At 42.1% G+C, this 13,181-nt stretch overlaps 1 protein-coding gene across 5 annotated transcripts in view; it reads left to right on the plus strand.

Moving 5' to 3' along the window:
* The first annotated feature begins 5,873 nt into the window (after nt 1-5,873).
* Nucleotides 5,874-13,181, plus strand: part of ccdc172 (coiled-coil domain containing 172) — a 124,499-nt gene continuing 117,191 nt past the window's right edge. For 2 of the 5 annotated variants that reach the window (XR_007264292.1, XM_048609029.1), the window contains exon 1: nt 5,876-6,227. Coding sequence is in view for 4 of the 5 variants with exons in the window: in XM_048609029.1 (XP_048464986.1) it covers nt 6,149-6,227 (79 nt within the window). In the remaining variant the exon portion in view is untranslated. Of the gene's footprint in view, nt 6,228-13,181 lie in introns of all 5 variants that reach the window. The other 3 variants (XM_048609028.1, XM_048609027.1, XM_048609030.1) reach the window with 3 other exon arrangements.

The following is a 13,181-nucleotide window of genomic DNA, read 5'->3' on the forward strand; positions in this document are numbered from 1 at the left end:
ACACAGAAGAGAAGAAAGCCCTGGAAAGACTCAAGAAAGACAGAAACATTGTAATCCTACTGGCAGACAAAGGATGCATGACTGTAATCCTTAATAGAGCTCAATACACTGAGATAGCCAATGCACTACTAGCAGATACCAACACCTACCAACAGATGGTGACAGGCCCAACACCACAGTTAGGGAACCAGATCACAACAATTCTAAAGAAATTACACAGCTCAGGAGACATCAGCAAGACAGACTAGCAAAAAATTAAGCCAGAGGGATCCAACACAGCCCACTTCTCTGGACTCCCTAAGGTACACAAGACAGGGGTCCCCCTCAGACCTATAATCTCACTACCAGACACACCAACATATAGACTAGTCAAAGAACTACAAAAGGAAACTGAAATACTTAGTAGACAATGCTACCCTCTCCATCCACTCATCCCAAGAATTCCTCAACATCATTAAGGACATCTGAATATAAAAGGACAAGATAATGGTATCCTTCGATGTAATGGCACTGTTTACATTCCGAAACATTGACCTAGCCAAAGAGATGCTTGTCACACTGCTGGACAAGTCAGGAAGGCAGACACGCCACGATACTGACAGCATCAACAAGGACAGCACCCTGAAACTACTGGATCTGTGCCTTGCAACCCATTTCACCTTCAATGGCCATATTTTTAAATAAATCAATGGAACAGCATTCCATTGGGATCCCCAATATCAGGACTGATAGCAAAAGCGGTAATGCAAAGATGAGAGCAGACAGCGGACCCAGAGGTTGGGTTCGATATGTAGATGACACCTTCGTGATTATCAAACACACAAGATCAGAAGAAACCTACCGACACATAAACAACATCCTCACTAAAATAAAATACACAAAAAGAAGAAGAGAACAACAACTGACTACCCTTGCTGGATGTAATGGTGGAACATAAGAACAACGGGGAACTCCAGACTAGTGTACACAGAAAGACAACACATACGGACTAGATACTTAATAACACCAGCAACCACCCCAACACCCATGAACGGAGCTCCATCAGAAGAATATTCAAACGATCCACAACACATTGCAGCAACTGTAATTGCGCAAAGCAGAACAGGAGCATGTATACCGAGCTTTTAAAAGGAATGGATACGCAAAAAACACAATCCACCATTACCTCTACAACAGACCACAACAAGAAGACACAACATGGCCAGACACACTAGTCAACCTGCCGTGCATCAGGGACATATCAGAGATGTCCACAAGACTGCTCAGACCTCTAGGTATCAGGGTAGCCCACTAACCAACAATTACCCTGTGACAGCTACTGATGAATGTAAAGGACCCCATACCCACAACCAATAAAACTAATGTCATATACAAACTACCATGCAAGGACTGTGAGAAACATTACATATGCCAAACTGGAAGAAAACTGGCAATAAGGATATACAAACACCAACTAGCCACCAAGAGACATGACCAATTCTCACTGGTCTCAATACACATGGAAAAAGGAGGTCACAAATTTGACCGGGACAACGCATCCATACTAGCACAAGCCAAACAGAGACATGCCAGGGAATTCCTGGAGTCCTGGCATTCCAACTGGAACTCCGTCAACAAACACATTGAACTGGACCCAATATAGAAACCACTGAAGAACAAAACCGGAAGTAATACAAACCACCCCAGCAAACTGAGGGATATAAAGCAGGACGGAACACCAACGCTTCACCGGAGACGCACTGACGATGTTACCTAGCAGGGTGACGAAACGTCTGCAATCAAACACATCATCTTGGCAAGCAAGTCTGCAACCTCATCCACAACACGAACTACAAATTTTCTCAAAAATGTATCCACGTTGCCAACACCTGAATCACCAGTGGTTAATTTTAGCAGTACTCACAGATATACCAATCCAGATTTATTCAGTACTTAACACTGACACTACAGTGTTGTATTGTCAGAAGTGTCTTCTTTAGATGAGACACTGAAAAGAAGTTCTGGTGTTAGTCCTAACAATATAGGCCCATTTTCAAAATCCTATGTTCCTACTTGAACAAATTCAGTGAACTTTCCTAATTCCCAGTACAACTTGCTCTTTTAAAACAAAAACTCTATTAAAATTGCATTAACTGACTATTAATATTCTGAGAGGGTAAGGGATATTTCTAGGCAATCTAGAACCAGGAGGCACTATTTTAGAACAGAACAGAATAGCATAGAATAGAATAGAAAATCCTTTATTTTCACCTGTACTCAAGTACAGAAATACATAAGTACAGTGAAAAGTTTTACAATGTTGCCTCTTATGGCTCCGTTTTAGGTACAAAGTACCTAGGTACAAATCTTAGATACAAAAAGAAGAATAAAAAAGAAAAGTAGTTCCATTACTTTACAGTGATTCATTGAATAAGTTAGAAATATGACTCGGTTAAAGGGATAAACATTACAGTGAGATAAACAATTTACAAATAAACATTACATTGCAGTAGCTCAGCACAGGGCCTTCCACACAAGGTCTGACCACCTGCACCAGATCCCAGTTCAACAACCATCCGCGCTCCGATTCAAGCCTCCAGTCCTCACCTCACTGGCTCTCATCTGCTCCAAGGTAAATTTCCTCCGGCACCTGTTTCCCCGCACTGGCCTCCGCTCTGGGACTTGATTGCCCACGCCGGTGTCTGTTCTGGGAATCGATTCCCCATGCCGGCCTCCGCTCCGGGATTGCTTCCCTATGCCGGCCTCTGCTCTGTGATTTGTCACCGGGGCTTGCCAGCTCCTCCAATCCCCTTCGGGTATGTCCAAGTCAAGAACTGAAATAAAAACAGAAAAGGAGGAATAAAGGGAGGACAAAAAAGAAAAGGAACGGGCAGAACGGAGGAGCTCCAGCTGGAGTGTTCTGCCACCATCTTGCTAATGTGTTCTGAAACTTAAGACAAGGAAGAGGAGGAATTTACTTCCTCTGAGGGTTGTTAGTATTTGGAATTCTTATCAAATGAGAACAGTGGAATCTGGGTCATTAAATATATTCAAGGCTCAGTTTGAAAGATCATTGATCAACAAGGGAGTCAGGGGTTATGAGGTACAGACAAGTAATTACTGTTGATACCTCAGATTAGCCATGATCTTATTGAATGGTGCTGGAGACTCAATGAGTTGAATGAACTAATCTTATATGTTGCAACAGTAATATAAATCCTACTTCTAGAACCACAATGTATTTTGTGCTTATAAACACCATTTCCGTGCATACGGGAGCTGATCTGGTTGTGTGACATCACACAAGTGGTGAAGATGAAGATTTGGGTCTGATCTCTTGAATGGGCTTAGCCATGGCCTTTCAGTGACTTGTATTTTGGATCAACCTAGGGGCCATCTGGAAGATTCACACCTTTAGAACCAAAGTTTTAGAATATTTAAAATCTTGCATGACCATAATCATTCTGGGGATTAAGATTCAGCTTACTATCTCAGCTATTAAAAAAGGATAATTTTATATGTGTAGAAGTTGCACAATAAAAGGAATTGATCATGTTTCCAATTGGTTTTGAGTAATATAATCTAAAAGGTGTGTTCAGTTGTGACATCGTTAATAGATTAAAGTGGCTGCAGGTGAATAATTACAGATCAGTGAATGTGACAAGGACAGGATCATGATGGTGTGGTATTTCATTGTAGATAGGTCACATCTTTTAAGAATGGCACAGAACTACCAGTTGGTGCACTTTAAATCATGGGTACTTTAGTGCAAAGAAAGACCTTTCATTGAATGGTTACATAAGTAGGACAGTGGATGGAAAATTGCCATGTTGTTGGATAATTACATGTCAGTTCCCCATCTGATGGGCATGTAATTGTATATTCTGAGACTGAAAATAGAGTACAGTCTTTGAAACACGGCTAGATCTAGAATCTCAAATCACATTGTCAAATCAAACATGCAATGATAATCAGGGGAAGCAGAGAAGATAGCAATAATTCTTCACATAGATTTGGCAATAGATTTGACCAAGATACTTTCACTGCTGCCTGTGATGATGAATGGTCAAATATTACACCATTAACATTGGCAGGAACTGGTTTGGAATAGAAGGATTCTAGCTTCGTGACATAAGAAGCCAGCATGAAGCTCCAAAGAAAGGTTCCTTCAAAAACAAAAGGGATTTCATGGATTATATTAGCCATCAATATGGATAACCATGTTTTGGAAAGCATTGGAAATGGAAAATTTGAACAAAATTAAGACAATGTAATAGATGGTGAAACAACAGAATGTGATATTTAAACTACAATGTTTGTTGTTGCAAACCTGTCTGATCTGTTCGTTATCAAGTGTAAAATATGAATACAACAAGAATTTGTAAAGATACCCCAGAAACCAAAATGTGAATACCACAGGCAAAATTTTCCGAGATTTTGTGCTACTAGGAAACCATTACATGAGGTATATGACTTGTGGAACAATTGCTTGTCTTTGTTATGAATTTCAGATTGTTATATTGTTATTTTTTTCATATTGCCTTCTTTTATTTCAGAAATTGGTTGAATGCCCTATGAATTTGAACTTGCACCAGACCAGCATCCATAATGCTATCCTGTCATATTGCTGGTTTCTTCAGTAAAAAATAAAATGAAGATGTTGAACTTGCTGAACAAATTCTCATTTATCTGTCTGTGGACAAAAAAATCATCTAATGTTTCAGATGTCCATGTGCAATCCAAAGTTTTAAAAATGTTGGTCAGTACAGTGCCTATACTGAAAGTTAACTGCAGTTTTCCTGCATTAGATGATATTGCTTTGCAGCTCATTCCCTGTTGTGGCTGTGCCTGTGACTGTAAGCACCACGTGAGTGTTATACTCGTGTGTGCAGCCAATCCATTATTGTTGCCATCAGATCAGTGTTTTCTTTGGCTTCTTCATGAGATATCGGATGGAATGATTGAAAGCAACCCGAAGCTACAGCTATCTGGCAACAAAACAAATCTAACACTGCTTTAGTTCCTGAAATATGAAAAACTGGCTGGTTTCTAAAGCCTGAGATTAATGTGTGGCATATGCAGTGTGTGAAAACAGGAACTTTTCAAATTCCACTCTTAATTATTATTCATGAACATATTTCAATTGAGAGTGAAAGTGCAGTTTGTGAGGCACCAGAATACTGGCATGGTATCCTTTTTTCAGTGCAATGCATCTACCACCCACATAATGTAGTTGTCAGAAGTAACATTTGCTGTTAGAAATTTCAAAGTGTACACCATCAATATGAATGGTACATTTGCACTGGGACAGTAGTAGAAACGTAATGACCCTACTGCTGGCCCTTATTGTGTGCTGGTAAAAGTTGATTTATACATACTGAAATCAGATTTGTTTGCAGCGTGTTGCTAACTATGATGTTTTAAATTATCAGAAACATGTTTCAACACTAATCCGGTAACGAAAAAAGTCATCATATGCAGATCAGTGTCTTTATGCGCACAAACATTCGATGAATCTGAGGGTTCTAGTGCATCTGGACAACAATTGCGTTACCTGGAATTTTCAGAACGGCCTCATGGCGCAGCAGCAATGACTAAAAGTGCTGTTGCTTGTATTCCAAAAGTAGAGGATGGAGAAATCTATATAACACCTGCATTTTAAGAGGGAGAAATTTAAATAAAACAATTGTGTTGCTTTAAAACACCTAATATTTGGCAAGGATATTTAGAGACCAAATATCATCGTAGTTGTACTGAAAATCAATCTTCCATCAGGATCAACAATCAAACATTGGTTTATCGGATTACCAAATGTCCACCAGTGCCATTGACGCCGTTAGTGACAGGTGGGCACTACAGGAGTTTAAGTACGGACTGGACGTAATAGTTCAGCTCCTTAATAGTGTGCCACTCTATTGTTTACTTATTGGTTTTATTTGAGCAAAGACACGGTTATGAGGTGAGTTTATGGAAACTACCGGTTTGAATGGATGTCCTTCAGTTCTGAGCACAGTCACGAGTGTGCGCCACGACCTGGGCAAGTTCCACGCCTCGTGCGGATGACGGTTGGTCCCTAACGGTCGTTCGGTCGGTACTGGAGACCTTTCTTCCGGCCTGTCTCGGAACCAGTTTAACTTCCCGTAGTGCTGTCAGATTCCACTCATCGGATATGAGCCTTGACCATTTATTCGAAGAAATCCTTGTAACCGAACAGAAAGCTTTGGAGAAGAGACAGTTTCTTCATGGTGGTAAGTAAAGCTTCACCAATGTATGAATCAGCCCCGCTCGCTCGTCCATCGCGTTGTAAGGAGTTCCGAAATTCACATTTAGGGCTGCTGAGGGGCCTGAACCCAGTTTCCACGGCCTCAGGGTTGACGAGCTAGAAAGACACCTGTTTCGTGTGAACATTTAAATTTGCAAAGAAAAAATTGTCTACAAGCTCATAAAGCGGCGTTTAAATATCGGTCCATTCTTATAAAGGCCTTTGCAGGTAACATCTGAGTGATCTTAAAGGGAAATGGTAACTTTCTCCATTCACAGTGACTCTAGTGGGAATCGAGGGACTTTAATTTCATTTTTTTGCGGCTCGTTTAACATGTCCTGGAGCTGTGCTCCGCCAGTAATTGGGGTCATAAGTTGGACTATTCAATCTTGCCTCTCTTTCCTTGAAAAATTTATAAAGGAAAACACCTTTGACTGCAAGACCATCAGGAAATTGTCAGCACGTAGCGTCATTGAGACTCTGAGGGGAAAGAAGAGCGTGGATCCTGTGGCGTAGTTCCTTGAGCAGACTGTCAGAGTCATTTGGAAGAATGCCTCATCACCAGAACTTTCCAACAAGTACCAAAACAGTGCTTGGCTGGTGGTGAGAAGGGTAGTACTTGTGACATCCTTCATGCATGTCTGGTAAGCCTGCGCCACCGCACGCTGCCCTCAAAGTGGCTGTGGAGGAGTTGAGACTGTCACACATCTCATTCTGGAATGTGCTTCTGCAAATGAAGTCTGGAGAAAGGTGCAGTGGTTTTTGTCGAGGTTTGTCCCGAGCAGCTCCGTGACATGGGACTCTGTGCTGTACGGTCTGTTCTCCTAGATGCACACCAAGACAAACATCAGTTGCACCTGGAGGACCATCAACTTGGTGAAAGACTCTCTTTGGTCTGCCCAAACCTTGTTGGCCTTCCAGAAAAGGAGTTGACCCTGACCGAGTGTGGCAGACTGGTACAGTCCAGGACTATGTGCTGAGGGGCGCACTAAAGCTTGAGGCAGCTGCTGCCAAGGCACAGTGGGGAAAGACCACTGTCTGAGGTCTTCTTGCTAAAAGTAAATGGGGGTCTGTTCGGTTATCAGACCCTCCTTGTGATGTCAAATATATGTGAATATTAGTATTGTATGTGTAAGAGAGGTCTTTAGTTTGTGTATAGTCAGTCTCCAACATTTGTGTGTTTACTTTTTATGCAAATGTGCAGAACAGAACCACTTTTGTGTCTATATATATACATAAAAGATTTTTATGAATAAAATATATTTTTGAAATAAATAAAATTAAAAATAGTGCCCTGAAAGGAATTCTCCCATGTCCTAGTCCCCGGCCCACATACCAGGCGTTGTTATCACATAGCCTGCCGTTACACACTACCTATTGTTAGTCACTAACAGTCCCCATTAACAGCTATTGACCCTCCTAGCCAGATCGTCATCAACTTCTTTGTCTATCCAGCTGCTCTTCTCTCTCTTCGGGCTCTATCCCATTGTTTACTCCTTCCCCATTTTCTGCATATAACCCAATGTTTTCCTAGCTACCATCAGTTCTGAGGGAGGGTCACCAGACCCGAAACGTTAACGCTGATCTTTTCTTCACAGATGCTGCCAGACCTGCTGGGCTTTTCTGGCAACTTCTGTTTTTGTTACTCAAAGTGTAATCCTTGGCTCTGGACTCCCTGGTCATCGAAAGCATTCTTCCTGTATTTATCCCTCAAGGACTTTATAGGTTTCACTGAGGTCCCCCTTGATTCTTCTGAACTCCAGTAAAGATAGTCCTACTTGATCCAATCTTGCAGGGGAGGCAATAGCCTAGTGGTATTATTGCTGGACTGTTAATCCAGAGACCCAGTCAGTGTTCTGGGAACACAGGTTTGAATCCGGCCACAGCAGATGGTGGAATTTGAATTCAATAAATATCTGGAATTAAGAATCTAATGATGACCATGAATCCATTGTTGATTGTTGGGGGAAAAACCCATCTGGCTCACTAATGTCCATTAGGGAAGGAAACTGCCATTTTACCTGGTCTGGCCTATATGTGACTCTAGACCCACAGCAACGTGGTTGATTCTTAACTTCCCGATGGGCAATAAATGCTGGCTGGTTAGCAACACCCTCAGCCTGTGAATTTTTTTTTTCTTTATTTGCTCACTGGATGAGGGCAGAAAATGGCTATTCGATCCCTTGAACCAGGGTGTTTGACTCAATCAGAAATCAGCCAATTGAGGGTCTGATTGGATGTGAAATTGCAGAAGCTGTGAGGAGTGGCTTACTAGTTGACCAATGGCATAAAGACTGGGATGGCAGTGGGGGAAGGGCAGGGCAGAATTGTTGCTGTCGATGAACACAGGAGGAAGCTAATTCAGCCTATCAAGCCTGCTCCATCAATCAATTCACTGGCTACTTGTCTACTTTCGTGCCTTTTTTCCACATTATCCCCATGCCGCCTTGCAGTAAAATCTATTAATCTCTACTCAAAATGTACTCCATAACTAAGCTTCTGCAGCCCTCTGGAGTAAATAATAAAATGCTCCTCCTTTGGATCTAAAATTTTACTTTTTTGCAATCTTGATCTCTGGTTCTCTGTATGGTCTCACCAGGCTCTAAGTCTTTTGGAGTGTTTTTCATAAGACTGACTGACTGACTGGATAGGGAGCAGGGGAATCTTGTGTCAGACATTAATACCAGTAGCTAGGTTGATTGGCCTGATTCTGTGCTTTTACTCCATGGTTAAAATGATTCATCTGCTCTTAGTGATGCAGGGTGGCTGAGGTGGTAGTTACAATATTTAAGAGACATGAATGGGAAAGGTGTTTCTGTGCTGACTGATTCCATGCCTCTATCTGCTCTGGTAGTAGTCTGAGAAACATTTAAAATCCACTTGAAATTTAGGATGCCACTGCTACCCCTTGTCCACATTTGACCAGGGATAGATCAGGGATCAAAGCTGAGAATTTGGTGAGGTTAATTTGTACACTGGGCAACTGAGGTTAGCACATAAGGTTAATTTGTACATTGGGCAATTCCTGAAGAGAACCTTTTGTGTTAATCTTGGCCAACATCCCTCATCTCAAACCTTTCATAGATGTCCTGGCTACTTTGCGGTCTCCATCTTTGAAGGATGTACTTGCTTTGGAGGCAGTTCAAAGAGGGTTGACTTGGCTGGGGCGAAGGTGTTTGTCTTGTGCTTCAAACCTCCATCTCCACTATGGCCAGGCCACTGGTGATATGTCCTCGGCCTTGGGTTCCACCCCACACCAGGTCTTCTCAGTTGCTCCTACTCGGAGACCAGTCTGTCCCCTGCCCTCACGGGAGGCGGGTGGGGTGTAGATGTAAACAGGATGCCCAGTGGCTGCTGCTAGAGACCAGGGTTTCCTGGAGCACAACCTCAATGAATTCCTGCCAAAGCAATAACAGGAAACAGTTAACGAACAGACTCTGAGCTAATGAATGCTCTGTGTTAAGGAAGGTTCTGGACTTTTTGGAAAACTGAGAGGCCAAGTTTTGTGATAGGCATAATAGAAGGCTGTTGCGTAAGCCATTGTGATGCCTCCAGAGTTGTCGCTTCAAGACTGGTCAAAAGGCCATAGATCTGGCATCATTTGCAAAAATACAACTGCCTGTGAACCCTCTGGGTGCCTGTGTTTCCAAAGTGAGAACAACAGATTTGCGACAGAGACTGTACCACTAAGCCCCAGAATTGACCCAGGCTTTTATTAACACAAGGGCATCTAGGTTGCTGCTTTATATTTGAAGGTGGGAGTGGGTTTGGGGTGCTTTTCCAAAGTCTTGGTGTATTATCCAGTAAGCGGTTTCTATATAGGTCTCAGGATGAACTTTATATTGGAACACAAGAATTAGGAGCGGGAGTGGGCAATTCAGCCCTTCAAGCCCCCTCTGCCATTTAATATGATCATGGCTGATCTTCTATTGGTCACAACTCCACTCCCCTGCCTGCTCCCCATAGCCCTTTATTCCACCTTTCATCAGAAACATTTTTTGTCAAGGACATTGTTAAATTAAGAAGGCAGCAGAAAATATTTACAAGGATGTTGCTGTGATTGGAGGGTTTGAATTATAAGGAGAGGCTGGGTAAGCTGGGACTATTTTCCCTGGAGCTTCAGAGGCTGAGGGGTTACCTTTATAGGGCTTTATAAAATCAAAAGGGGCATTTATAAGGTGAATAGCCCAGGTCTTTTCCCCAGGGTAGGAGAGTCCAAAACTAGAGGGCGCAACTACTTCATGCACAACATGGTATGTATATGGAACGAGCTGTCAGAAGAAGTGGTAGAGGCGGCTTTAATTACAATATTTAAAAGACATTTGGACAGGTACATGGATAGGAAAAGTTTAGATGGATTTGGATGAAATAGTAAATAGGACTAGTTAAGTTTGGGATACCTGGTTGGCATGGACGAGTTGGACCGAAGAGTCATACAGCACAGAAACAGACTCTATGATTTTTAAGTCTGAGGATACAGTGTAAACCATTTAAGACTGAGATGAGAAATTTCTTCACCCAGAGAGCGGTGAGCCTGTAGAATTTGCTACCACAGAAAGCAGTAGAGGCCAAAACATTGTATGATTTCAAAAAGGAATTGGATATAGTACTTGGGACTAAATGAGTCAAAAGATATGGGACAAACCAGGAATAGGCTATTGAGTTGGATGGTTAGCCATGATCATAATGAATAGTCAAGCAGACTTGAATGACCTACTCCTGCTCCTGGGTTTCTGTGAAGGCCAACATACCATTTTCCCTTTTACACCCTCTGCTTCACTTAAAAGCTTTAAACGACTAGTGTACAAGGACACCTAGGTCTCGTGACACCTCTCTTTTCCCAATCTATCACCATTCAGACAATAATCTGCCTTTCTGCTTTTGCTGCCAAAGTGGATAACCTCACACTTAACCACATTATTAAGTGGCATCTGTCATGCATTTGCCTGCTCATTCAACTTGTCCAAATCACACTGAAGCATCTCTGCATCCTCCTCACAGCTCATCCTCCCACCTAGCTTCGTACCATCTGCAAATTTGGAGATCGTACATTTAGTTCCCTCATCTGAATCGTCATATATTTTTTTAATTTACTCATGGACACAGGTGTCGTGGCTGGAGCAGCATTTATTGCCTGTCCCTTGTTGTTTTTGTTGTGAAGGTGATGGTAAGCCACCTTCTTGAACTGCTGCAGTCAATGTGCTTTAGGTAAATCTGCAACGATGTGACGGGGGGAGTTCCAGGATTTGGACCTAGCAACATGAAGGCACAGTTGTCTATTTCCAAAGTGAGTGGCTTGGAGGAGAATTTGCAGGTTGTTGTGTTTCCATGTCTCTGCCGTACTTGTACTTCCAGCTGGCAATGATGTGGTTTTGAAAGGTGCTGTATAAAGAGTTTTAGTAAATAGCTGGCATCCATGTACTGATCCCTGTGGAACCCTACTCGTCATTGCCTGCCATTCAGAAAAAGACCCATTTATTTCGACTCTTTAAGACCACAAGACATAGGAGCAAACATTAGGCCATTCGGCCCATCGAGTCTGCTCTGCCATTCAGTCATGGCTGATAAATTCCTCAACCCCATTCTCCCACTTTCTCCCCGTAACCCTTGATCCCCTTGATAATCAAAAACCTATCTATCTCAGTCTTAAATGTACTCGATGACCTGGCCTCCACAGCCTTCTGTGGCAACGAATTCCAATGATTTACCACTCTCTGGCTGAAGAATTTTCTCCTTATCTCGGTTCTAAAAGGTCTTCCTTTTACGCTAAGGCTGTGCCCTCGGGTCCTAGTCTCTCCTACCAATGGAAGCATCTTCCCAATGTCTACTCTGTCCGGGCCATTCAGTATTCTAAGTTTTAATTAGATTCCCCCCCCTCATTGGAGTTTAGAAGGATGAGTATAGTCCCAGAGTCATCAAACTTTCCTCATATGTTAAACTTTCCATTCCTGGAACCATTATTTCCTGTCTGCCAACCAGTTCTGTAATCATGTCATTACACTACCCCCAAACCCACTGGCTTTAATTTTTACATGCCACTCTCTTATTTGGGACCTTATCGGAAACCTTCTGAAAGTCACAGTAAACCATATCCACTGGTTTCTCCCTTATGAACCCTACTAGTAATTTCCTCAAAAAATACCAGTAGATTGTTAAACGTGATATCCTTTTCATAAATCCACGCTGATTGTCTCCAATCCTGTTATTGTTTTCCAAGAGCTCTGTTACTAAATCTTTTATAACAGACATGAGCATTTTCCCCAATAGCAATGTCACGCTAGCAGACCTATAATTTCCTGTTTTCTCTCTACCTCCTTTTCTTACATGGTGGGATTACATCAGCTACCTTCTAATTCATAGGAACTGTTCCAGAATAGAATCTTGAAAGATGACCACCAATGCATCTACTATTTCTAGGGCTACTTCCTTCTGTATTTTAGAATACAGATTATAAGGCCCCTGGGGATTTATCAGCTTTTAATACCGTCAATTTCCTCATCACCATTTTTCTGCCAATACTGATTTCCCTCAGTTCCTCCTTCTCACTAGACCCTGTATTATCCAATACTTTTAGGATGTGCCCTCCTTTGTGAAGACAGAACCCAAAGTGTGTATTTAATTGGTTTATTATCTCTTTGCTCTCCATTATAACTTCCCCTGTTTCTGATTGTAAGGGACCTAGTTTTATGTTCACTAATATTTTTCTCTTTACATACCTCTATAAGCTTTTACAATCAGTTTCTCTGTACCCAAGTTCGCACAAAAAGCTTACTCTCATGAGACAACAAGGTGCAGAACTGGATGAACACAGCAGGCCAAGCAGCATCAGAGGAGCAGAAAGGCTGACATTTCGGGCCTAGACCCTTCTTCAGAAATGGGGGAGGGGAAAGGCCTTCTGAAATAAATAGGGAGAGTGGGAGAAGCGGATAGAAGATGGGTA

The sequence above is a fragment of the Rhincodon typus genome, chromosome 20, assembly GCF_021869965.1.
Source record: "Rhincodon typus isolate 14 chromosome 20, sRhiTyp1.1, whole genome shotgun sequence".
In the NCBI taxonomy this organism is placed as follows: Eukaryota; Metazoa; Chordata; class Chondrichthyes; order Orectolobiformes; family Rhincodontidae; genus Rhincodon; species Rhincodon typus.